Source organism: Triturus cristatus, chromosome 5_1 (genome assembly GCF_964204655.1).
Source record: "Triturus cristatus chromosome 5_1, aTriCri1.1, whole genome shotgun sequence".
Taxonomy (NCBI): Eukaryota; Metazoa; Chordata; class Amphibia; order Caudata; family Salamandridae; genus Triturus; species Triturus cristatus.
The window spans coordinates 68,078,744-68,106,533 of record NC_140587.1 but is presented as its reverse complement, the minus strand read 5'-3'; the positions used below and the strand labels follow the sequence as shown (position 1 = coordinate 68,106,533).

The 27,790-nt window shown below is 45.7% G+C and overlaps 1 protein-coding gene and 1 long non-coding RNA gene across 3 annotated transcripts in view; one reads left to right on the top strand and one right to left on the bottom strand.

The window, feature by feature from the left end:
• The first annotated feature begins 671 nt into the window (after positions 1–671).
• Positions 672–27,790, top strand: part of LOC146830197 (uncharacterized) — a 144,056-nt gene continuing 116,937 nt past the window's right edge. Inside the window, exons 1-2 of the long non-coding RNA XR_014961380.1 lie at positions 672–723; positions 6,362–6,412. This is a non-coding gene — a long non-coding RNA (uncharacterized LOC146830197). The remainder of the gene's footprint in view (positions 724–6,361; positions 6,413–27,790) is intronic.
• Positions 26,990–27,790, bottom strand: part of LOC146830198 (uncharacterized) — an 83,898-nt gene continuing 83,097 nt past the window's right edge. For both annotated transcript variants that reach the window (XM_085604422.1, XM_085604423.1), the window contains exon 5: positions 26,990–27,114. In XM_085604422.1, coding sequence (XP_085460548.1) covers positions 26,990–27,114 — 125 coding nt within the window. The remainder of the gene's footprint in view (positions 27,115–27,790) is intronic.

Genomic DNA, 27,790 nt, shown 5'->3' with positions numbered 1-27,790 from the left:
TTACCCAGAATCCCCTGCAAACCTCAATTTTAGCTGAAAAAAATCACTTTTTTCACACATTTTGGTGTGGGAAAGTTGTGGCATCACCGGGCTCACACAAATTTACCACCACCCAGCGTTCCCCCAGGTCTCCCGGTAAAAATGGTGCCTCACTTGTGTGGGAGGCCCAAGTACCCGCGGCAGGCAAGGGCCCAAAACGTTGGGAGGCGACATCAAAATGGCCTATCGCTGTCAGACCACGCTCGATTCAATGCACAGGAGCAGAACGTCGCAAGCTCCCAATGCCCCTCCCAGGTTTTCCAGCACTGCCCCTTTTTGCGCGAGTGCCAAACAAACCCAAGGGGGGAAAAGGGGAATTGGACAGAGAAGAGACGGCCACACTGCTGCTTCTTATTTTCTTTCTTCAGACTCCACCTTCTTGTCTTCTTCAGGCTAGCGCGACAGCTTAAGGAGTGTAATATAAGTAACACAATTAGTCCTACGTCTATCTGCTTCTCTCTCTATATTAGATCCATCGTCTTATTACCTACCCTGTCTGAGTGTGACCCTTGCCTCTCTTCTGTAGTGTGTGTCTTTTCTTTTTTCTTGCTTCTGTGTGCTGTAACTGAAGTTGTCAAGTGTTAATTCTTTAATTAGAAATCTCTCTTCCTAACTCTACCTCTTACATTTACAGGCTCCTCACCTAATGGATTACAGCTGGGCGATACTTTGGATTCTGTGAAGGTAAGTGTATTTCTTTTGCTTCTCCTTCTAATTTTAAGTGGAACTTGCTTTTCGATATTTTTGCTGTCTAATTCTTTTTAGATGAGTAGTAATTCGTACTGGAAAACTCTAAACGAATTTTCTCCTTACAGATAATCAAAAGAGTCTCTTGTAAACGTGCAGGTGGATTTACACTTCGCTCTGTCACAGTTTTATTTGCGCATGACTAAAAGATACTGGCCACGACCTCACGGCATTTTCTCTACTGAAACACCTAGGTCTAGCGACCCGCCTTATCTTCTCTAGCGCGCGTGCTAACTGCTCCTCACGGAACAGTCTAACCGCGCAGTTCAGTTGACTTGAATTCCTCACGGGCTGACACGAAACTCTCCTCAAAACGTCTTCCTCTGGAAACTCTGGAACAGGGAATTGGCGGAATTATTGCGTGACGAAGTTTTCCCTGTAAACTCCGCGACGACCTTCAGCGACCTACTCTGCCTCAATACTCAGGTGAAGTGCGCCACAGCACGGGCGCTTCACCTGGATCTACCTGATTGCGAGTAAACACTAGCGCGCTAACTCGCTGTCCCAAAGGGAGGTTCTTGGCGGCCATCTTAGCATCAGTCTTGGTCCATTGTTTACATTGGTCTCTAGTTTTCCTAATTCTTCCTTTAGACCTTAATCTCACAGTGTTCAACAGCAATGTTTTCCTGAATCGTGGTTTGACAATCCTGACAGTACCCTCCCTCAAAGTGCTTCCTTTCAGCTTGGGCTTTTTGGGAAATTTACTGTGGTACTCCTTAATAAATCGAGGGGCATGAATGTCTGAGGACAACACCCAAGACCTTTCCTCGGTGCCATAACCTTTCCAATCTATCAGATAGTACAATTTACTCTTCCGCACCTTAGAATCTACTATCTGCTGTACTTCAAACTCCTCTCCTCTCTCAGTTTGGATGGGTTTGGGGGGTTTGTTGATTCTTGACCCACTCAAGGTCTTTTTCAATAGAGAAACGTGGAATACTGGATGTATTCGCAATCCCTTGGGCAACTTTAACTGATAATTTAGTGTACTCAATTTCTTGTCTATTTGATATGGACCTATGAATCTGGGTTGAAACTTCCTGACCCCTTTAAGTTTCAGATTTCTTGTATTCAGCCAAACCCAATCACCTTCCCGTAACTCAGGTTCCCTTCTTCTCTTTTTATCTGCATAGTGTTTGTAACTCTCTTTTGCTTTGGTTAGATTTCTAGTGGCTAGACTATGCACTCGTGTCATGTGTTCAACTAAATCTGTAACTGCTGGAACATCCACTTCCTGAAAACTTAATGCATGATGGGGGTGCCTACCCGAGTTCAGATAAAAAGGGGAATAACCAGTGGACATATTCTTAGCGTTATTATGCGCAAATTCTGCTGCCCACAGGTAATCTGGCCAGTCTCCCTCTTGATCTAGTAAACACAGTCTCAGGTACTGCTCTAATTCTTGATTGGCACGCTCAGTCTGCCCATCTGATTCAGGATGATAACTAGTGGAATATCGAGTTTCTATGTTCAATTTTCGGGTGAAGGCCTTCCAAAAATGGGACAAAAACTGAGAACCCCGGTCTGATATTAAAACCTTAGGAATCCCATGTGCTCGGACAATATTCTGACTAAAAGTGTGTGCTAATGTTTTAGCTGTAGGTAAACCTTTTAAAGGTACAAAATGTGCCATCTTGGTAAAAGCATCCACACATACTAATATTGTGTCAAACCCCTGACTCGATGGCAAATCTACAATTAAATCTAAGGTAACTGTATGCCAAGGGTAAGGTGGTGTGGGTAAGGGTCGCAAGTACCCTTGTGGTGCTTGCCGCTCCGATTTTCCCCTAGCGCAGATCTCACATGTGGCTACATACTGACGTATATCTTTTCTCACATCCGGCCACCAGAAACGTCTTCTCACCAATTCTTCTGTCTTCGTCATGCCCTTATGACCGGCCAATATGCTATCGTGACATTCCCTTAAGGCCTTTTGCTGCATTTCTGGCGTGGGCAAGTATAGTGCCCCATCGTGATATGGTAAACCTTCGCGAATTTCTAGCCTTGAATCACCTTCCAACCAGTCTTTCATTTCCTCCAATGTCATTGCATTCAAATTCTCCTTCTTCTGGGTTTCCTGTAAGATCGCTCCAACCAGCCTCTCCGCAGGGATAATAGCCTGATCCTTGATCTCTTCCAGGACTCCTTCGGTACCCAGTCTGGATAGGGCATCAGCCTTGCCATTCTGCAACCCTGGTCGAAAGGTTATTACGAAGTCAAAATCTGCAAAATACAATGACCATCGCAATTGCCGTGGGGTTAACGTTCTGGCTGACTTTAAAAATTTCAAATTCCTATGATCTGTATACACAGTCACCACATGTCTTGCACCCATCAAATAATGCCTCCAATCCTTAAATGCATCCTTGATGGCCAACAACTCCTTTTCCATGATAGTATAATTTATCTCAGCTGCTGTCAATTTCCTGGAACGGAAGGCCACTGGGTGCAATTGTCCTGTTGTCTTGTGTCTTTGAGACAATACTCCTCCCAATGCCAAATTCGACGCATCAGTTTCTACGAAGAAAGGCTCAGAAGGATCTGGATGGAGTAAGATTGGTGCTGTTGTAAAGTCTTTCTTTAATTGCAGGAATGCCTCCTCAGCTTCTTTTGACTATTCAAATTGAACCCCCTTCCTTAACAGTCTTGTAATGGGGATTAACTTCTTGGAGAAGTTTTGAATGAACCTCCTATAGAAGTTTGCGAACCCAATGAAACTTTGAATTTCTTTCACAGACTTAGGGGTTTCCCAATCTATGACGGCCTTGATCTTATGCTCATCCATGGTTATTCCACTTGGCGCCAGCACGAACCCCAAAAACTCCACTGTAGTTACATTGAAAGCGCACTTCTCTAATTTGACAAACAAGCTGTTTTCTCGCAATTTCTGTAAGATCTTCTTAACATGCACCTTATGTTCTTCTTCGGTGTCAGAATAAATTAGTATATCATCTATATATACTATAGCACTCTGATCTATGAACTCCTTCAGAACATCATTTATGAAATGTTGAAAGGCAGCTGGAGCGTTGCACAATCCATAAGGCATGACTTGATATTCATATAGCCCATGCTTGGTCCGAAATGCTGTCTTCCATTCGTCTCCTTCACAAATTCTGACAAGATGGTAAGCCCCTCTCAAATCTAATTTTGTGTAAAATCTTGCTTCTTTCACTTGGTCCAATAGCACAGATATGAGAGGCAAAGGATAACGATACTTGATGGTTATACGATTGATCGCTCTATAATCTATGCACGTTTCTCAATTCTCCGTTCTTCTGTGGAATAAAAAATAATGGAGATGAGACCGGCGATTGGGATGGTCGAATGAATCCATTCTCTAGATATCTTTGTAGATACTTCTTCAAATGCTCATCTTCTCGCTCTGTCAAGGCATAGATTCTACTGCAGGGAAGGTTGGTCCCTGGTTCCAGATCTATTTTACAATCATAGTCTCTATGCGGAGGGAGTCTTTCAGCCTCCACTTCGTTAAAAACATCCTGAAATTCATGGTATTCTTCGGGTAGTTTTATTGTGCTTATTACACAAATGGTTGTCTCCTTTTCACTCAAATGAGATGCCGGTGTTTTCTCTTGCTTTCTGTTACAACCCCGATGGCAATTTGACTTGCAATACTTTGAATTCAAGGCTATAGTTCGTGCCTCCCAATCAATTGTGGGATTATGCTCGGTGAGCCAAGGGAGACCTAGAATCAATTGAAACTGTGGAGCATCAATTAAGTTGAATTCCAATATTTCTAAATGTCCTTCTTCAGATTCTAGCTCTACAGGCTCAGTATGACTCACAATGGGTCCTGAAGAAAGATTTGTCCCATCCACAGCTCGCACAGCTTCACTCTTCTCTTTCTTAATGGCTTTCAATCTGATCTTTTCGGCGAACTTAAGATCACAAAAGTTGCCCGTGGCCCCTGAATCAATCATGACAGTGACTTGTGTTAACGTCTTTTCTCGGAACCGCATGGTCATCATTTGCACCAGATGTGGAGATGCTGATTGCAGGGTATTAGCCAGAGTATGAGCTTCTGGAGTTGTCTTTGATTCTGCGACCACCAGTCCAACTCCATTTACTGGTGGTGCGTGGCGTTTTCCGCCGGCGATTGTTTCTTGGGGCAATTACGAACTAAATGTCCCCCATTTCCACAATATAGGCATTGTTTATTTACTCTTCGCCTCTCCTTCTCTTCCTTCGAGAGAGGACCTCGAATTGTTCCAATTTGCATTGGCTCACCTCCCTTGGCTGAGTCCAAATCCTTGCTCCCTTCTGTTCTGATTCTATCAAACCTCGGTACACTTGGACGATACTCCTTTTTTCTCTCTCCTCTCCTTTCACTTTGACGGAAGTCAATTTCTAACACCAAATCTATTAGCGCTGAAATCTCTGTGGGTCTGTTGGGCACTTGAGCTAAGGCATCCTTCAGCTCGTCTTTTAAGCCACGATAGAACACGGCAGCTCGTTTGTTCTCCGGCCATTCAGTCTCTACTACCAGCTTATTGAACTGTGCCAAATAGGCTACCAAGTCTCGGTTGCCTTGTCTTATTTCCAATAGTTCGTTGTCGGTAGCTTGGGAAACCCTTCGTCGGTCGAATATCCGAAGAAATTCTTTCTTGAACTCCTCCAAATTGTATAATATTGGGTCATTTCGGGTCACTAAGGGCATTGACCAAGACGCCGCATCTCCGCTTAAATACGACAAGATAAATGCCACTCGAGACTGCGCATCAGGGAAAACTGCCGGACGGCACATGAAGTGTAGAGTGCACTGTGTTATGAACACTTGAGCCTTCTGGGGATCTCCTCCAAAACGCTCAGGAGGTGCCAACGGAATTACCGGAGACAAAGAATGAATAACTTGAGTGGTTATCTTAGGGTGGGGAGCTGCGGTGTCACTAAGATTCGCTTCTTGTGGAGCTGGAAAATTTAAACTAGGACCAGATACAAAACTACTCACTTTGTGGGCCAAATCTGTAGTTTCTTTTTTAAGCTCTCTATTCTCTTCCCGAACTGTGATTATCTCCCTTTGTATACCTTCTAAGATTTCCCCTAGTTTCTTCAAGTCCAAACCTTCCGCCATTCTGCTCAGGTGCTATTTTAAACGTGGGCACTTCACTCTGTCAGACCACGCTCGATTCAATGCACAGGAGCAGAACGTCGCAAGCTCCCAATGCCCCTCCCAGGTTTTCCAGCACTGCCCCTTATTGCGCGAGTGCCAAACAAACCCAAGGGGGGAAAAGGGGAATTGGACAGAGAAGAGACGGCCACACTGCTGCTTCTTATTTTCTTTCTTCAGACTCCACCTTCTTGTCTTCTTCAGGCTAGCGCGACAGCTTAAGGACTGTAATATAAGTAACACAATTAGTCCTACGTCTATCTGCTTCTCTCTCTATATTAGATCCATCGTCTTATTACCTACCCTGTCTGAGTGTAACCCTTGCCTCTCTTCCGTAGTGTGTGTCTTTTCTTTTTTTCTTACTTCTGTGTGCTGTAACTGAAGTTGTCAAGTGTTAATTCTTTAATTAGAAATCTCTCTTCCTAACTCTACCTCTTACATTTACAGGTTCCTCACCTAATGGATTTACAGCTGGGCGATACTTTGGATTCTGTGAAGGTAAGTGTCTTTCTTTTGCTTCTCCTTCTAATTTTAAGTGGAGCTTGCTTTTCGATATTTTTGCTGTCTAATTCTTTTTAGATGAGTAGTAATTCGTACTGGAAAACTCTAAACGAATTTTCTCCTTACAGATAATCAAAAGCGTCTCTTGTAAACGTGCAGGTGGATTTACACTTCGCTCTGTCACAGTTTTATTTGCGCATGACTAAAAGATACTGGCCACGACCTCACGGCGTTTTCTCTACTGAAACACCTAGGTCTAGTGACCCGCCTTATCTTCTCTAGCGCGCGTGCTAACTGCTCCTCATGGAACAGTCTTACCGCGCAGTTCAGTTGACTTGAATTCCTCACGGGCTGACACGAAACTCTCCTCAAAACGTCTTCCTCTGGAAACTCTGGAACAGGGAATTGGCGGAATTAGGGCTTGACGAAGTTTTCCCTGTAAACTCCGCGACGACCTTCAGCGACCTACTCTGCCTCAAAACTCAGGTGAAGTGCGCCACAGCGTGGGCGCTTCACCTGGATCTACCTGATTGCGAGTAAACACTAGCGCGCTAACTCGCTGTCCCAAAGGGAGGTTCTTGGCGGCCATCTTAGCATCAGTCTTGGTCCATTGTTTACATTGGTCTCTAGTTTTCCTAATTCTTCCTTTAGACCTTAATCTCACAGTGTTCAACAGCAATGTTTTCCTGAATCGTGGTTTGACAATCCTGACAATCGCAAAACCACCTGGTTTTGCAAGGGGGGTCACTTGGGTTTTTGGCCCGGTGCTCGGCGGCCATTTAGGGAAACCTACCAAACCCATACATTTCTGAAAACTAGACACCCGACGGCTTCCAGGGATGTATGGCTTGCGTGGATCCCCCAAAGTTTCCTTACCCAGAATCCCCTGCAAACCTCAATTTTAGCTGACAAAATTACTTTTTTCACAAATTTTTGGGTGGGAAAGTTGTGGCATCACCGGGCTTACACAAATTTTCCACCACCCAGCGTTCCCCCAGGTCTCCCGGTAAAAATGGTGCCTCACTTGTGTGGGAGGCCCAAGTACCCGCGGCAGGCAAGGGCCCAAAACGTAGTGATGCGACATCAAAATGGCCTATAGCAAAAACACCTGGTTTTGCAAGGGGGGTCACTTGGGTTTTTGGCCCGGTGCTCGGCGGCCATCTAGGGAAACCTACCAAACCCATACATTTCTGAAAACTAGACACCCGGCGGCTTCCAGGGAGGTTTTGCTTGCGTGGATTCCCCAACGTTTCCTTTCCCAGAATCCCCTGCAAACCTCAATTTTAGCTGAAAAAATCACTTTTTTCACACATTTTGGTGGGGGAAAGTTGTGGAATCACCGGGCTGACACAAATTTTGCACCACCCAGCGTTCCCCCAGGTCTCCCGGTAAAAATGGTGCCTCACTTGTGTGGGAGGCCCAAGTACCCGCAGCAGGCAAGGGCCCAAAACATAGTGAGGCGACATCAAAATGGCCTATCGCAAAACCACCTAGTTTTGCAAGGGGGGTCACTTGGGTTTTTGGCCCGGTGCTCGGTGGCCATCTAGGGAAACCTACCAAACCCATACATTTCTGAAAACTAGACACCCGGCGGCTTCCAGGGAGGTATGGCTTGCGTGGATCCCCCAACGTTTCCTTACCCAGAATCCCCTGCAAACCTCAATTTTAGCTGAAAAAATCACTTTTTTCACACATTTTGGTGTGGGAAAGTTGTAGCATCACCGGGCTGACACAAATTTCCTACCACCCAGCGTTCCCCCGGGTCTTCCGATAAAAACGGTGCCTCACTCGTGTGGGAGGCCCAAATACCCGCAACAGGCAAGGGATTCTGGGTAAGGAAACGTTGGGGGATCCATGCAAGCCATACCTCCCTGGAAGCCGCCGGGTGTCTAGTTTTCAGAAATGTGTGGGTTTGGTAGGTTTCCCTATGTGCCGGCAGAACTAGGGTTCAAAAACTACAGCTAGTCACTTTGACAAAAAAGGGTCATTTTTCACTGCAAAATTGAGGTGTGGCCACGTTGCGTTTTGCGCCGTTTCCTGTCGCGGGCACTAGGCCGACCCGCACAAGTGAGGTACCATTTTTCTCGTAGGACTTTGGGGAACGCGAAGTGGGTCAAAATTTGTGGATCCACGCAGATTCCGGAACTTTCCATCACAGAAATGTGGGGAAAATTTGTTTTTTTGGTCAATTTTTAACGTTTGCAAGGGATTCTGGGTAACAGACCATGGTGGGAGGCACTCAAGTCACCCCATCCTGGATTCCCCTGGGTGTCTAGTTTTCAAAAATGTATAGGTTTGCTAGGTTTCCCTAGGTGCCGGCAGGGCTGGGGTTCAAAAACTACAGCTAGTCACTTAGCCAAAAAAGGGTCATTTTTCACTGCAAAATTGAGGTGTGACCACGTTGTGTTTTGCGCCATTTCCTGCCACGGGCACTAGTCCGACCGGCACAAGTGAGGTTCCATTTTTCTCGTAGGACTTTGGGGAACGCGGGGTGGGTGGAAATTTGTAGATTCACGCAGATTCCAGAACTTTCCATCACAGAAATGTGGGGAAAATGTGTTTTTTTTGTCAATTTTTTTTGTTTGCAAGGGATTCTGGGTAACAGACCATGGTGGGAGGCACTCAAGTCACCCCATCCTGGATTCCCCTGGGTGTCTAGTTTTCAAAAATGTATAGGTTTGCTAGGTTTCCCTAGGTGCCGGCAGGGCTAGGGTTCAAAAACTACAGCTAGTCACTTAGCCAAAAAAGGGTCCTTTTTCACTGCAAAATTGAGGTGTGACCACGTTGCGTTTTGCGCCATTTCCTGCCGCGGGCACTAGGCCGACCGGCGCAAGTGAGGTACCATTTTTCTCGTGGGACTTAGGGGAACGCGGGGTGGGTGGAAATTTGTGGATTCACGCAGATTCCAAACTTTCCATCACAGAAATGTGGGGAAAATGTGTTTTTTTTGTCAAATTTTTTTGTTTGCAAGGGATTCTGGGTAACAGACCATGGTGGGAGGCACTCAAGTCACCCCATCCTGGATTCCCCTGGGTGTCTAGTTTTCAAAAATGTATAGGTTTGCTAGGTTTTCCTAGGTGCCGGCAGGGCTAGGGTTCAAAAACTACAGCTAGTCACTTTGCCAAAAAAGGGTCATTTTTCACTGCAAAATTGAGGTGTGACCACGTTGCGTTTTGAGCTGTTTCCTGTCGCGGGCACTACGCCGACCCGCACAAGTGAGGTACCATTTTTCTCGTAGGACTTTGGGGAATGCGTGGTGGGTGGAAATTTGTGGATCCAAGCAGATTCCGGAACTTTCCATCACGGAAATGTGGGGAAAATGTGTTCTTTTGGTCAATTTTTTACGTTTGCAAGGGATTCTGGGTAACAGACCTTGGTGGGAGGCACTCAAGTCACCCCATCCTGGATTCCCCTGGGTGTCTAGTTTTCAAAAAATTATAGGTTTGCTAGGTTTCCCTAGGTGCCGGCAGGGCTAGGGTTAAACAACTACAGCTAGTCACTTTGCCAAAAAAGGGTCATTTTTCACTGCAAAATTGAGGTGTGACCACGTTGCGTTTTGCGCCGTTTCCTGTCGCGGGCACTAGGCCGACCCGCACAAGTGAGGTACCATTTTTCTTGTAGGACTTTGGGGAACGCGGGATGGGTGGAAATTTGTGGATCCACGCAGATTCCGGAACTTTCCATCACAGAAATGTGGGGAAAATGTGGTTTTTTTTGTCAATTGTTTACGTTTGCAAGGGATTCTGGGTAACAGACCATGGCCGGAGGCACTCAAGTCATCCCATCCTGGATTCCCCTGGGTGTTTAGTTTTCAAAAATGTATAGGTTTGCTAGGTTTCCCTAGGTGCCGGTAGGGCTAGGGTTAAAAAACTACAGCTAGTCACTTTGCCAAAAAAGGGTCATTTTTCACTGCAAAATTGAGGTGTGACCACGTTGCGTTTTGCGCCGTTTCCTGTCGCGGGCACTACGCCGACCCACACAAGTGAGGTACAATTTTTCTCGTAGGACTTTGGGGAATGCGTGGTGGGTGGAAATTTGTGGATCCACGCAGATTCCGGAACTTTCCATCACAGAAATGTGGGGAAAATTTGGTTTTTTTTGTCAATTTTTTACGTTTGCAAGGGATTCTGGGTAACAGACCTTGGTGGGAGGCACTCAAGTCACCCCATCCTGGATTCCCCTGGGTGTCTAGTTTTCAAAAAATTATAGGTTTGCTAGGTTTCCCTAGGTGCCGGCAGGGCTAGGGTTAAACAACTACAGCTAGTCACTTTGCCAAAAAAGGGTCATTTTTCACTGCAAAATTGAGGTGTGACCACGTTGCGTTTTGCGCCGTTTCCTGTCGCGGGCACTAGGCCGACCCGCACAAGTGAGGTACCATTTTTCTTGTAGGACTTTGGGGAACGCGGGATGGGTGGAAATTTGTGGATCCACGCAGATTCCGGAACTTTCCATCACAGAAATGTGGGGAAAATGTGGTTTTTTTTGTCAATTGTTTACGTTTGCAAGGGATTCTGGGTAACAGACCATGGCCGGAGGCACTCAAGTCATCCCATCCTGGATTCCCCTGGGTGTTTAGTTTTCAAAAATGTATAGGTTTGCTAGGTTTCCCTAGGTGCCGGTAGGGCTAGGGTTAAAAAACTACAGCTAGTCACTTTGCCAAAAAAGGGTCATTTTTCACTGCAAAATTGAGGTGTGACCACGTTGCGTTTTGCGCCGTTTCCTGTCGCGGGCACTACGCCGACCCACACAAGTGAGGTACAATTTTTCTCGTAGGACTTTGGGGAATGCGTGGTGGGTGGAAATTTGTGGATCCACGCAGATTCCGGAACTTTCCATCACAGAAATGTGGGGAAAATTTGTTTTTTTTTGTCAATTTTTTACGTTTGCAAGGGATTCTGGGTAACAGACCTTGGTGGGAGGCACTCAAGTCACCCCATCCTGGATTCCCCTGGGTGTCTAGTTTTCAAAAATGTATAGGTTTGCTAGGTTTCCCTAGGTGCCGGCAGGGCTAGGGTTAAAAAACTACAGCTAGTCACTTTGCCAAAAAAGGGTCATTTTTCACTGCAAAATTGAGGTGTGACCACGTTGCATTTTGCGCCGTTTCCTGTCGCGGGCACTAGGCCGACCCGCACAAGTGAGGTACCATTTTTCTCACAGGACTTTGGGGAACGCGGGGTGGGTGGAAATTTGTGGATGCACGCAGATTCCAGAACTTTCCATCACAGAAAAGTGGGGAAAATGTGTTTTTTTTGTCAATTTTTTACGTTTGCAAGGGATTCTGGGTAACAGACCATGGTGGGAGGCACTCAAGACACCCCGTCCTGGATTCCCCTGGGTGTCTAGTTTTCAAAAAAGTATAGGTTTGCTAGGTTTCTCTACGTGCCGGCAGAGCTAGGGTTAAAAAACTACAGCTAGTCACTTTGCCAAAAAAGGGTCATTTTTCACTGCAAAATTGAGGTGTGACCATGTTGCGTTTTGCGCCATTTCCTGTCGCGGGCACTAGGCCGAACCGCACAAGTGAGGTACCATTTTTCTCGTAGGACTTTGGGGAACGCGGGGTGGGTGGAAATTTGTGGATCCATGCAGATTCCGGATCTTTCCATCACAGAAATGTGGGGAAAATGTGGGTTTTTTTGTCAATTGTTTACGTTTGCAAGGGATTCTGGGTAACAGACCATGGTCGGAGGCACTCAAGTCACCCCATCCTGGATTCCCCTGGGTGTCTAATTTTCAAAAATGTATAGGTTTGCTAGGTTTCCCTAGGTGCCGGCAGGGCTAGGGTTAAAAAACTACAGCTAGTCACTTTGCCAAAAAAGGGTCATTTTTCACTGCAAAATTGAGGTGTGACCACGTTGCGTTTTGCGCCGTTTCCTGTCGCGGGCACTAGGCCGACCCGCACAAGTGAGGTACCATTTTTCTCGTAGGACTTTGGGGAACGTGGGGTGGGTAGAAATTTGTGGATCCACGCAGATTCCGGAACTTTCCATCACAGAAATGTGGGGAAAATGTGTTTTTTTTGTCAATTGTTAACGTTTGCAAGGGATTCAGGGTAACATACCATGATGGGAGGCACTCAAGTCACCCCATCCTGGATTCCCCTGGATGTCTAGTTTTCAAAAATGTATAGGGTTGCTAGGTTTTCCTAAGTGCCGGCAGGGCTAGGGTTCAAAAACTACAGCTAGTCACTTTGCCAAAAAAGGGTGATTTTTAACTGCAAAATTGAGGTGTGACCACGTTGCGTTTTGCGCTGTTTCCTGTCGCGGGCACTACGCCGACCCGCACAAGTGAGGTACCATTTTTCTCTTAGGACTTTGGGGAATGCGTGGTGGGTGGAAATTTGTGGATCCAAGCAGATTCCGGAACTTTCCATCACGGAAATGTGGGGAAAATGTGTTCTTTTGGTCAATTTTTTACGTTTGCAAGGGATTCTGGGTAACAGACCTTGGTGGGAGGCACTCAAGTCACCCCATCCTGGATTCCCCTGGGTGTCTAGTTTTCAAAAATGTATAGGTTTGCTAGGTTTCCCTAGGTGCCGGCAGGGCTAGGGTTAAACAACTACAGCTAGTCACTTTGCCAAAAAAGGGTCATTTTTCACTGTAAAATTGAGGTGTGACCACGTTGCGTTTTGCGCCGTTTCCTGTCGCGGGCACTAGGCCGACCCGCACAAGTGAGGTACCATTTTTCTCGTAGGACGTTGGGGAACGTGGGATAGGTGGAAATTTGTGGATCCACGCAGATTCTGGAACTTTCCATCACAGAAATGTGGGGAAAATTTGTTTTTTTTTGTCAATTGTTTACGTTTGCAAGGGATTCTGGGTAACAGAGCATGGTCGGAGGCACTTAAGTCACCCCATCCTGGATTCCCCTGGGTGTCTAGTTTTCAAAAATGTATAGGTTTGCTAGGTTTCCCTATGTGCCGGCAGGGCTAGGGTTAAAAAACTACAGCTAGTCACTTTGCCAAAAAAGGGTCATTTTTCACTGCAAAATTGAGGTGTGACCACGTTGCGTTTTGCGCCGTTTCCTGTCGTGGGCACTAGGCCGACCCGCTCAAGTGAGGTACCATTTTTCTCGTAGGACTTTGGGGAACGCGGGATGGGTGGAAATTTGTGGATCCACGCAGATTCCGGAACTTTCCATCACAGAAATGTGGGGAAAATGTGTTTTTTTTCCCAATTGTTTACGTTTGCAAGGGATTCTGGGTAACAGACCATGGCCGGAGGCACTCAAGTCATCCCATCCTGGATTCCCCTGGGTGTTTAGTTTTCAAAAATGTATAGGTTTGCTAGGTTTCCCTAGGTGCCGGTAGGGCTAGGGTTCAAAAACTACAGCTAGTCACTTTGCCAAAAAAGGGTGATTTTTCACTGCAAAATTGAGGTGTGACCACGTTGCGTTTTGCGCCGTTTCCTGTCGCGGGCACTACGCCAACCCGCACAAGTGAGGTACAATTTTTCTCGTAGGACTTTGGGGAATGCGTGGTGGGTGGAAATTTGTGGATCCACGCAGATTCCGGAACTTTCCATCACAGAAATGTGGGGAAAATTTGTTTTTTTTTGTCAATTTTTTACGTTTGCAAGGGATTCTGGGTAACAGACCTTGGTGGGAGGCACTCAAGTCACCCCATCTTGAATTCCCCTGGGTGTCTAGTTTTCAAAAATGTATAGGTTTGCTAGGTTTCCCTAGGTGCCGGCAGGGCTAGGGTTCAAAAACTACAGCTAGTCACTTTGCCAAAAAAGGGTAATTTTTCACTGCAAAATTGAGGTGTGACCACGTTGCATTTTGTGCCGTTTCCTGTCGCGGGCACTAGGCCGACCCGCACAAGTGAGGTACCATTTTTCTCACAGGACTTTGGGGAACGCGGGGTGGGTGGAAATTTGTGGATCCACGCAGATTCCAGAACTTTCCATCACAGAAAAGTGGGGAAAATGTGTTTTTTTTGTCAATTTTTTACGTTTGCAAGGGATTCTGGGTAACAGACCATGGTGGGAGGCACTCAAGACACCCCGTCCTGGATTCCCCTGGGTGTCTAGCTTTCAAAAAAGTATAGGTTTGCTAGGTTTCCCTATGTGCCGGCAGGGCTAGGGTTAAAAAACTACAGCTAGTCACTTTGCCAAAAAAGGGTCATTTTTCACTGCAAAATTGAGGTGTGACCATGTTGCGTTTTGTGCCGTTTCCTGTCGCGGGCACTAGGCCGAACCGCACAAGTGAGGTACCATTTTTCTCGTAGGACTTTAGGGGATGCGTGGTGGGTGGAAATTTGTGGATCCACGCAGATTCCGGAACTTTCCATCACAGAAATGTGGGGAAAATGTGGGTTTTTTTGTCAATGGTTTACGTTTGCAAGGGATTCTGGGTAACAGACCTTGGTGGGAGGCACTCAAGTCACCCCATCCTGGATTCCCCTGCATGTCTAGTTTTAAAAAATGTATAGGTTTGCTTGGTTTCCCTAGGTGCCAGCAGGGCTAGGGTTCAAAAACTACAGCTAGTCACTTTGCCAAAAAAGGGTCATTTTTCACTGCAAAATTGAGGTGTGACCACGATGCGTTTTGCGCCGTTTCCTGTCGCGGGCACTAGGCCGACCCGCACAAGTGAGGTACCATTTTTCTCGTAGGACTTTGGGGAACGCGGGGTGGGTGGAAATTTGTGGATCCACGCAGATTCCAGAACTTTCCATCACAGAAATGTGGGGAAAATGTGTTTTTTTTGTCAATTCTTTACGTTTGCAAGGGATTCTGGGTAACAGACCATGGTGGGAGGCACTCAAGTCACCCCATCCTGGATTCCCCTGGGTGTCTAGTTTTTAAAAATGTATAGGTTTGCTAGGTTTCCCTAGGTGCCGGCAGGGCTAGGGTTCAAAAACTACAGCTAGTCACTTTGCCAAAAAAGGGTGATTTTTCACTGCAAAATTGAGGTGTGACCACGTTGCGTTTTGCGCCGTTTCCTGTCACGGGCACTAGGCTGACCCGCACAAGTGAGGTACCATTTTTCTCGTAGGACTATGGGGAACGCAGGGTGGGTGGAAATTTGTGGATCCACGTAGATTCCAGAACTTTCCATCACAGAAATGGGGGGAAAATGTGTTTTGTTTGTCAATTTTTTACGTTTGCAAGGGATTCTGGGTAACAGACCATGGTGGGAGGCACTCAAGTCACCCCATCCTGGATTCCGCTGGGTGTCTAGTTTTCAAAAATGTATAGGTTTGCTAGGTTGCCCTAGGTGCCGACAGAGCTAGGGTTCAAAAACTACAGCTAGACTCTGCACAAAAAATGTGTAAATTTTCAGTGTGAAAATGTGGTGTGTTCACCTTAGGTTTTGAGCCACTTCCTGTCGTGGGCACTATGCCTACCCACACAAGTGAGGTACCATTTTTATCGGGAGACTTAGGGTAGTTCAGATTTGTAAAGCAATTGTTATTACCTATTGATTTGTGATGCATTTCTCCCTTCCAAATGAAAGAAATTGTGTAAAAAAAAGTCATTTTGAAAAATGACCAATAATTGTCATGCAAGTATGAGTATTCCCAATTTCGAAAATGTGCAAATATGCACTGTTTCTAAACTCTGTAATTTGTTCCCATTTCAGAAATACATAGGTGTCTTTCATACCAATGTTTCCATGTATACATTTTCACACTATAATTGCTATATACCCGGAACTAAAAAAAAAAACATTACAAAATGCTGCTCAGTGTTTTACTCTGGGTTCGTTGGGCTCTTGGTGAACCTACAAGTCCTATATATCCCCACAACCAGGAAGGTCCAGCGGATGTAACGGTACATTGCTTTCTAAGAGATGTCATAATTAGAAGAAGTTACAGGTGAAAACGTTGACACAAAAGGCTGCTTTTTTCAACTAATTTTTAATTTTTCCTCTATTTAACTGTTAGTTTCTATAAAGAAACCTTGATGGATCTACACAAATGACCCCTTGCTGAATTCAGAATTTTGTCTACTTTTCAAAAATGTATAGCTTTCCAAGATCCATTATTGCTTTTCTTCCCATTTCTACCCTTTTTTGATACCATTTGCAGAGAAAAACCCAGACGCTTTCATTTGCAGCCACTTTTCCCCATTTTTCACAAAAAAACCAAAATTTTGCTGTATTTTGACTAAATTCTGACAACCCTCTAGGAGAATCCACAAACCCTGGGTACCTTTAGAATCCCCATGATGTTGGAAGAAAAGGACGCAAATTTGGCGTGGATACTTAATGTGGTCAAAAAGTTACAGGGGCCTAAGCGCGCACTACCCCAAATAGCGCAAAAAAGGCTTAGCACAGGAGGGGAAAAGGCCTAGCAGCGAAGGGGTTAAAATTAGGATTTTCTCAGTTTAGTAGTAGTAAAGTTAGGACTCCTAACTTTAGGACTCCTAAATGTCTTCTGTGAATATCGAAAGCCTTAAAATTAGGATTTTTCTCAGTTTAGTAGCAGTAAAGTTAGGAGTCCTAACTTTAGGACTCCTAAACTGAGAAAAATCCTAATTGTAAGACTTTCGGTATTCACAGAAGGCATTTAGGAGTCCTAAAGTGAGTAAGTGTCTTCTGTGAATACCAAAATGAGTAAGTGCCTTCTGTGAATACGAAAATGGTAGTAAGTTTAGGATTTTCTCTTAAGTTAGTTCTGTGAATCGGACTCAATATCTTCAGAGACTGACTTCCTGGATGCTTCCTCAAGGACTCTTTACCGGGACCCTTGAGGGTTACATTCATGCCGTGGATGGATTAAATGCACCACAAATGTGTGAAAGATGTTTACAGTGGCAGAAGGCATAATTTTTTCTAGAAGGACCGAGTTCTGGGGATAGATCCTCAGCCCTCATTAAATGAGAGCAACGGCTGTCGGATTGGTCCAGATCTGGGCTTCTGCTTGTTCTAAGATTGATGCATTGATGCATGCAAGATAATTGCCTACACGGCCGAGGCCAGGGTGGGTGAACTTGTACCTTTACTACAGCCTCGGAGAAGCTTCAATGCCCATTGCCCAATGCCCGATGTAAGGGGACTTTAGTGAGCCAGCGGCTCCCTCTAGATTGGTTTGTCTTCTGCAAAGTAGTCCCTTCCAGCTCCAATGCGTTGAGTGATGTCACGCTCACGTGTGGGATTGTGTAAGGGAAACGAGTCCGTCATATTATGACTGGGTGAATACTCAGGTTCCTAGAGATATACCAACTCGGCTGCTTTAAGAGCTTCAACTAAATTGCTCCATGCTCTCCTTAGTTCGTCGGAGTCGGTGGTTTGACTGCTAGAGAGCTAAGGTCATGCTGCTTGTCCCTGGGCCCCACTGTGCTGGGTACCAGCCTGACCCACTCATGGGAGGGATCCACGACTCTTGCACCTGCTCTGCGACCACTCCCTACAGGGCCGCACCTCCCAGCTCACCTGTCCCCTCTGCTGCGGGAACACCCCAACTAGCAGACTCCCTGGGAGGGGCTGGAAATAAGAGCTGTCCCTGTGCTGTGCTGGCTAGCAGCATGACCCCCTCATGTGAGGGATCCACAACTCTTGCGACCGCTCCCCAACCACACCCTACAGTGCCGCACCCCCCGAGCTCACCTGTCCCCTCTGCTGCGGGAACACCCCAACTAGCAGACTCCCTGGGAGGGGCTGGAAATAAGAGCTGTCCCTGTGCTGTGCTGGCTAGCAGCATGACCCCCTCATGGGAGGGATCCACGACTCTTGCACCTGCTCTGCGACCACACCCTACAGTGCCACACCCCCAAGCTCACCTGTCACCTCTGCTGCGGGCTCCCTGGGAGGGGCTGGAAATAAGAGCTGTCCCTGTGCTGTGCTGGCTAGCAGCATGACCCCCTCATGTGAGGGATCCACGACTCTTGCGACCGCTCCCCATCCACACCCTACAGGGCCGCACCCCCCAGCTCACCTGTCACCTCTGCTGCGGGAACACACCAACTAGCAGACTCCCTGGGAGGGGCTGGAAATAAGAGCTGTCCCTGGGCCCCACTGTGCTGGGTACCAGCCTGACCCCTTCATGTGGGGGATCGCCAACTCTTGCACCCGCTCTGCGACCACTCCCTACAGGGCCGCACCCTCCGAGCTCATCTGTCACCTCTGCTGCGGGAGCACCCCAACTAGCAGCCTTTCGGGGAGGGGGCAGAAATAACAGCTGCCCCTGCGCTGTGCTGGCTAGCAGCATGACCCCCTCATGGGAGGGATCCACGACTCTTGCGACCGCTCTGCGACCACTCCCTAGAGTGCCGCACCCCCCAGCTCACCTGTCACCTCTGCTGCGGGAGCACCACAACTAGCGGACTCCCTGGGAGGGGGCAGAAATAGGAGCTGTCCCTGTGCTGTGCTGGCTAGCAGCATGACCCCCTCATGGGGGGGATCCATGACTCTTGCGACCGCTCCCCAACCACACTCTACAGGGTCGCACCCCCCAAGCTCACCTGTCACCTCTGCTGCGGGAACACCCCAACTAGTGGACTCCCTGGGAGGGGGTAGAAATAAGAGCTGTCCCTGTGCTGTGCTGGCTAGCAGCATGACCCCCTCATGGGAGGGATCCACGACTCTTGCACCCGCTCTGCGACCACACCCTACAGTGCCACACCCCCGAGCTCACCTGTCACCTCTGCTGCGGGCTCCCTGAGAGGGGCTGGAAATAAGAGCTGTCCCTGTGCTGTGCTGGCTAGCAGCATGACCCCCTCATGTGAGGGATCCACGACTCTTGCGACCGCTCCCCATCCACACCCTACAGGGCCGCACCCCCCAGCTCACCTGTCACCTCTGCTGCGGGAACACACCAACTAGCAGACTCCCTGGGAGGGGCTGGAAATAAGAGCTGTCCCTGGGCCCCACTGTGCTGGGTACCAGTCTGACCCCTTCATGTGGGGGATCGCCAACTCTTGCACCCGCTCTGCGACCACTCCCTACAGGGCCGCACCCCCCGAGCTCACCTGTCACCTCTGCTGCGGGAACACACCAACTAGCGGACTAGGGGGGTAGAAATAAGAGCGGCACTGAAGTCAATGAAGGTAAGTACTTGAACGGTCCTTCTGCAATGATATGTCATATATTCAGCATATCTCCAAACCAGATGCATAAACTCTCAAGAGGGTGAAAGGGTCACCCACCTCTTTTTGTCTGATGTTCAGTGTCCCTTCCCATTTACTCTTAAAATCTGTTCATTTACCCGCATATGTTTGTCTTTATAAAAAAAGGAAGAGGCATCATTATCTGGCAGAGCTTGCAAAGGCGCCACTTCATCCTGCATTGCCCACGGTGTGCCAAGAGCTCCAGGGATCCCAATAAGCTGATACTTTTCTGATTTAACTCTTCATTGCAAGCTAAGGTTTTTGGAGCAAATACATCTGCCTTCTATATCCTCGAAGGCATTTTATATTCGGCTGAAACGCTGCAAGTTGCCAGGCAGACTGGGTGGGCTAGGAAAGGATGCCTTGAAGGACAGTGATTTCTATCGGCTATTATTATATTTTCTGATATGATATCGAACCATTTACATCAGACAGTTGATTTATTTGTTTACGGTTTATTTGCTTACAAATTGTGCTCTCAACATGTAGAAACAGATAATTCAACCCAAGCACAGAGTTGGATAAACTGCCCTTTAGAAGATCTAAAAATATATGTCTGACTGTAGGGTCAGACAAACCACAGCCTAAGAGCAAGCTGTCCAAAGATGACTTGGCGCAAGAGTTACAATTACAGGGGAAAAGCTATCCTCATGAAGAAAAAAGAAAATGAGCGCGACGAGCAAGGCTCTTAGATGCAGTCCATGTTATATTTTTATTTCTTCATGTGAATATTTTAGAGAGTGTGAACTACTCTTTTGGGCATTTTGGCGCCAGAGTGACTCTGAACGAGTGATAGTTAGTAAGAACATTAGTCAATGCAGAAGCAGGTTTGCAGCCATGTCCCGAAAGCAGGATGGAGCGTGAGAGATGTCGAGGCTATAGGAACTGTTTAAAAAACAGAAGAGCGCCCTCCCATCCCAGGGCATTTTCCCCATAGTCAGCGCTGTGGCAAATGTACAATCCCTTGAATACAGAGCTTGCAATGGAGATGTGTTGTATGTTGCAGCACAGGCTCATGAGGGGGTCACAGAGGAAGGATTGCTGCTGGAGACTGGCTGAGTTGAACTCTGTGAAGGTAATGCTTAGGAAGAGTCAGAGAAAGTGCATAGTGATAGTCAATACACCAGCCAGCACTAGGCCAGACAACCATAAGCAAAGCCTTCGATAGTAAGAGCAAGAAGAGGTGATCTGACCAGTTTGGGAAGAACAGTCCAGATGATCATCAACATGGGCCTGGTGTTCCATCAGAGGTACACCTCAGAAAGTTGGTTTGCAGTGTTTGCACCGCTCCATGAAGTCTTTCGATGGTTGGGGTGTCATTGACATTGTAGACAAAACCTCCAAATCAAAAGATGTAATAAGCATTGCTGACTGGGAGATATAGATGTTGAGCAGTGTGGGTCTGAGGGAGGAGCTCTGTGGAACACTGTCTGCTAAATCACAATAAAAGGAATTAAAGCAAGGGATGGGAAACACCTTGGCATTACCCAATAGGAAGAAATAACACTCCTAGAGCCCTGTGCCCATGTACCTGCTACACTAGTAATAGCTATGCCAATGGTATCTTCCCCAAGGCCCCAGAGAGCTGGCAAATGGCTGTGTCAACCGAAGGGGAGAGGCCAGCAGCTTATGTTATGTTATGCTAGAAATGTGTAAAGTGCCAGGTTACTCCAATATGGACTGTCCCCACGCTAGGTTTTCCCCTTTACTGTCAATCAGAAGTATACAACAAGCCAGCCATAGTAAATGAAATGACTGTGGATTGCCTGAAGAACCAAGTTTTCAAATTCCTACGAAGCAGCACTTCGGAGGTTGGCATTCTGAGATCCAGGGGGAGAAGGTTCCAATATTTACCTACAAGCAGGCTAAAGGATCTGCCACCCGCTCTGTGAACTTTGGGGATTGTCAGTTTAGCTGTTCCCGACGATCTAAGACTGTGATTGGGCAGATAGAGTTCAATCATACCAACAGCCACATATCTGGCTCATGGAAGCACGCCATAAGGCAGTAATTGCCAATCTACAGGCCTCTCTCCTTGCTACCATATCCTGCAGAACTCCTATAGCAACTCATTAAACAGGCCTCAACAAACACCTAAAGAACCACCAACTCATTGACGTTGCAATGTGCCACTTCACACACAACCTCTGAGTAAACAAATAGGTCACATTGCCCCTACATGCAACATCTGCATGATACTAGACATATGAGCATGGCTGCCATCACCCTCACACCTTATTCTCAACCAGTGCCTGCATGAGATTTGCATGATGTCCAACCCACCACCGAAGGACACAGAGAGTCAGCCTGGCCCCCCAACTGTTTGGAAACCTGCAAAATCATGTTTGTGTTACTGAAAGGATCACTACTTTTAAGTGTAGTTTCCAGTCCAGGGACATTCTGCCAGGAAGAAGAGCTGATGTGCTGTAGGAGGGACTGCCACTTTGCAAATTGCATTGCTGTGTTGGCCTGCTGCTTCTTCCCTGGGTATGAGAAGGACTGGACATGCTCTCTACATCCTTGAGCCCAGGTTCCGCAATGGCTTATCTGCTTGACTCCTGTTCTGAAGTCTCATGGTTTCAAAGACTTCCAGCAACCCTGCAACAGCACATGGACTCTGCCATCAGTAAGTCCTACCCTTCCAAATGGTGCCAATCCAGTCCTGAGCAATAGAAAGTGGGTTTTGGGTGCTCTGCCTCTGTGGTTGTCATCATAACTGCCACGAAGCAATGCAAAGCAGTGCGTAGCCCCACAAACCCTTGCTGCACATCTGTAAGACTCACTGGAATGAATGCCGGGTGGCCCAAAGCCTTGCATTATTTGACACATTCCTGCATTCTGCCTGTGCTGGCAACAGTGGCACTCGTGCACCATGGTGTAAGGGTGCCTGCATCATAGCCAGGATTGAATTTGTGCAGGAGGGGACACCGTCCTGCCTGTATAAAAAAATGCCCTGAGGCATTTTCCTCTTTCTACAGAATGCATCCCACATAGAAAGAGGAAGAAACGTATTTCTTCTCATTATGCCTCCCCAGGGAGGCACAGCATTTTGATGCATTCTCAGGTCTACCACGAATGGTATATCTGGGATTACAACTAAATCCATGGGTGGATGGGTGGGAACACCCCCTCTCCACCCATGGAACACTTCCTTGGGACAGAATAACGCCAGGCAGTGTTACTCCACATTCACGAAGTCACACAAAGAGATGCATGGTGCAAGTGTTGCTTGATAACTCCCATTCTAGTTTATGTGTTGCCCTTGCGGTCCCTTGCATGGTGCAAGGGTGATGCAAAGCAATGACAACTATGCCCCATTAATCCACCGTGGAACTCGGGCTTTGGCATAGTGTCCATACATATCGTGCAACAACTTCTCTACAAATGAAACTTTACTTTTCTTGTTAAAAGGTTTTCCCTCCAAAACCAACAGCTTCAGTTGGACCTCAAGAGATCCCTATGCAACTTTGGTGAGGCATTCTCTGATAAATCCTGATGCCTTGCTTTGCTGAGAGATTGTGACTTCCATTTTGTACACGTAGAAGGCAAAATCCCAGACTGGACTATCTTGCTTTGTGTATCCAACCTCAAGAGCCATTTTTGTCAGCCCTAAAGTGTGCTTAAGTCCCTGTGTACCATAGAATAGTATTGGCACTATTTTTACTTAAATGTTCTTTAAAATCTCATTCATCCAGTCCCCCTTATTGGATTTTGGTTGATTTGTTGATATATTGCTTTTGAAAATGTACTTTATTTTTTCTAATTCGAGTTGTGTTTTATATTGTTCAGTGTCTTAACTTTTTTACTGTTTCAGTACTACATAAATTCTTTTTGTACTGCCAGAGTTTAAGCCTGTCTGCTCTGTGTCATTGGGGGTTGAGATCAGGTTAACTTAGTGACTTTTGTCGTAAATCCTGATAGGATAGCGGTATTATTTCTCAAAGGGGGTGACTGCCCACCCAAGATTATAATCCACTTTCTTACAATAGTCCTAATTGCAAAGGAGCATTCCTGAATCATCTGCAGTGTTACAGAAGAGGGGTGCCTCTGGCACAAGGGATACAGGGTACATTTGGAGGTTATATGGTCTGTGGACCATTCATTTTGTGTGCAGCCCTTCTTTCTTGTGAGGTCTTTCAGAGGATGTCACTAGTGGTATTTCCAACTGCCATCTGGTACACATTTGTAAATTGCTTCATGGTATTTCAAAGTGTGTGATATAAATTATTTAAATTTTTTATAAGAAAGAGCACTGACTGGGCAGTGCGTTATTAAGTGTTGTGTGTTGCATTTCTGAGTGCTGCATTAGTACCCCACAGAACCTTCCTTGAGGAAGCTTTAGATTGCTCTGCCTCCCTACCCTTGGACAATTAAGTCCTAAAAAGGGGCATATGATTCCCACTAAAATGAATCATGGCCTTAATACTGAAAATGACTCACATCATTCTTCACATTTTCTGAAAATACCAAGAGAAGTTGATCTAGAAGACAATTTAATTTTTGGAAAAATAAATAATCTTCAGTATTCTAATGACCTAATTCTCTCAGCCAAAAGTACAGATTTCCTGAAAATACCCATGGTGACAACCAGTGTAAAAACTAAACTTGATGGTGAGGTTGAAGATCTAGAAGTGGTGGACAGGTTCTGACTCTTGGGATCCACCATGAAGGTTGAAGCAGTCAAGCCATGAGCCACTGATTTTTACTTACAGAGCTATGCTGCAAGACTTAGTATAGACTTCCCAATGCACTGATTTACATGTAAGAATGCAGATTAGAATTTTACAAGCAATAGTAGACTCCGTGAAGCTGTATGGATGCGAAAACCTAGACAATTAAGAAAAAGGACTGAAAGAGCATAAATGCTTCTGATCTATGATGATGAAGGAGTCTTCTAAGATTGCCATGAACATTTGGAAAAACAATTACATCTACCACCCGTCACATCAGTCAGGAATATTGTTACCCAAGCATATAAGACCATGTAGGAAATCTAATACTTTGGACATACAATGGTATGGCAAAAGTTCCTAGACAAGGATGTAATGCTTTCAATAGAGGGAGATGACAACCAGCAGGAGAGTGGATGGACTCAATCATGGCAGCATTGAATGAGTCATAGAAAGTCTCACGGCCAAAGTAGAAGAGAAGGCATTCTGGAGATAATCTATCAATCAATTATTCTGACCAGGAGTTGCCAGCAATTTACTTGTATCTAAGAAAGGATAACAGTTATGAACAGTGGCGTAGCATGAGGGTAGCGGAGGCAGCCTTACCTGTCCCCGTCACGGGGCAGCAAAAGCAGGGACCGTCACCATCTCCCTGCTCTTACCTGCGTCCATCGAGGGGCAAATGCCCCGACTGCCACGGGTGGCAAAAGGTCTACCTATGCCACTGGTTCTGAAAGATTGTTTCTTGCTAGTTTGTTTGTCATACCACTGAGGGGAGTTTGAATTGTTTGCAATTGCAATCATTAATTTTAAGGCCCACGATCTCTTATCAACAAATTCTTATGTATAGAGTGTATAGCATTCTTTGGTTTGAGATCTTGTCACAAAGGTTCTTTTCCCTGCCTAATCCCTTCATTTCATGGTCTTCCCCTGATTAGCAGGATGACACATTCCTGCATCAATAACTATGATAAGTATTCCTATATGTTACTTGAAAATCAATCAAGAGGCATCCATTGACAATACTATGCAGCTATATTATACAGAATATTATTTCCTCGTTCCATTGCCTTAAGAACAAAAAAATGCAGAAAGTGTTAAATGTTTAATGCGAGTAAACATCAGTGTAACTCTCAAGCCAAGGATCTGCAGAACACATGTGTCTCATATAGGATGACATGAAGATAACTTTTGACGTGACCTTGACACAGAGGTAACAGACAATCCTTAGTTTCTTCTCAAGATACCAATCATCTTCATTTTTGACTTTGACATTTAAGAATAGCATCAATGACCAGCAAAGGCTTACTCTTGAATGGTGCTCCTTCATTTGGAAATAAAAAAAAATGGCATCCACTCAAAGATGGAAAAACAAAACTCTTTAGCAAACAGCAACTCAGTTATGAATATGTGCTCTATAATGGGAAACTTCAATGCCTGTTGCTTTGCTAAAATCGGGGTGTTAGAAATGGACATTCTTCATGGCCGCCCACAAACTGTTTACCTTCCTGCTCCTCTTTTTGCTGAATTTGTTTTTGTTGTCCTTTGGGCTCTGTGCACTTTACCACAGCTAACCAGAGCTAAAGTGCTTTTGATCTCCCATCTAAACATGATATAATTGGTTTACACCTGTTTGGCATATGTAATTTACTTGGCAGTCCCTTATATAATGGTATACCATATACCCATATACTCTCCATTTAAACACTCAATAATTATCTATCCATAGAAGATACCGACCCATTAGAAGCAGTAGCGTAAACTGAAGAAGGTTCATTATTTCAAGGTAAGGTATTGGTTTTGCTACAGCACAATATTTGCTACAGCACAAAGCAGACCAATTGCTGGATTACAAAGCACATTAAAAGTGATGCTATAAACTCATAACTCTGCATTCATCTATTTTGACATCATCAGCGTAATGTGGGAGATCTTGTGCATGGTTTTATATTTAAAAAGGCGTTCACCTCTAAAGTCAAGAAAGAGAAGCAAAGCAGGGATGACTGGGAGCACCTGGTAAGAACTCACCAAGGGAAGCTGGTTATATAAGTGTGAGTCTCATCAGAGTGGTCACTGATTGGCCATCTCTGTGGAAAGGAAGAAGGATGAACTCAAGGCCACACCTCAGTAGCTGATTATCAATATCATGATCCAAAACCTCCAGCTGCATCTCAGACATTGGGATAAACCTTTTCTTTCTGGTTCTGGGATAGATTTGTTCATAATTAAATTTGATTAGCTCTGGAAAGGAAGTGAGAAAACTGGAGGGGGCAAAAGTACAAAAGTCAGCCAGTGTCTGAGCATGCAGCGGTGGCCTACACTTTTTATGTTTCACATGTCAACACAGGGACTTGAGATGTAATTTGTATTCATATTTATTGCCGGATATACATAGACTATACAATCATAATTTGGGTGATGTTATTTAAAATAGAGAGGTGACATTAGATTTTCATTTTCCTTCTTGGCTACACTTGAAGGCATCATTAGTAGCTTATCGGGAGGAGCAACGTGTCTGACCACAAGCCAGTATCTTTGGGTGGTGACAGAGCCTGTGCTTGGATCTCTCAATGCATCAAGAAGAGACATCCCTCTGAGGCACCCAGGTGCTAAAGATGGTTGAATAGAGAGGCCAGTGGTCCATAAACAGCATGGTGGGCCTGAACAGTACAACGCAGATTGCCTACTTGTATTCTGTGTCCTAGGGAGGCTGACATGAGTACCTCTGCATCATTGTTACAGTCTTCCTCTTCACAAGCCCAGACTCTGAATTCCAGACACTGGTAGAACTCTAGGAATGTTTCTACTGACTATTGCTACGCTGGGGTAGGACTGCGCCGGAGGTGTAAACAATGGTCTCAAAGCTTCTCACCAGGTGAACACACTAAATCATAAATGTAGGCTTGCGTCCCGACCAGGTGGAATAATTTACAGAAATCTTTTGAAGCACATGCTTTCAGGCTATACTGACTCAGAGCTTCACCTGTGGAAAAAAGACACGGACAATAATCAGTCATTAGCAATGCTGCGGCATAAATATGTTGTACATTTAGGTAAGACTTCAGGCCCATCCTGGTCCACAGTTCCCAAGATCTCAGATTGCCCACTACTTCTCATATTGCCCACTAATACATGCACTGATACAGATTCCAGGGCCTGAGATAATAGACTGAATTGTAAGTGTCACAAAAGGTCCCTAGGGGCCCATGGTGTGTGAATTAAGAGCACTGTCAGCATAAATGGTAAGTAATCATTTCAGCTTTACATTGTCAAAAATAAATGTTGATACCCACATTAATTTATGGAGATTATCTGAGGAGTCATTTTTTCTTTACTGATTTTGGAATCCTTGTTCACCTTTTTCTTTTACAGTAAATGTTGGACATGTTGCATGCTCATTACACTGATTACCAGAACCCAACAGTGCTTAGTTGTTTTTCTGAAAGTTTTGTAATTATCCATACCACATTTATAACAGAAAATATAACTTTTTATTTTTTTACTCTCTTTATGCTAACTCCTTTGGCACACTTGTATATTCTTGCATAATACTTAAAATACTACTTCACCTTGGTGATGAGTTCATCAGTGTGAGTTCACAACAAAAAAGTCCATCCTTGTAGTTCATCAAACTGCTATCCTTTGGGCCCTCAGTGTTG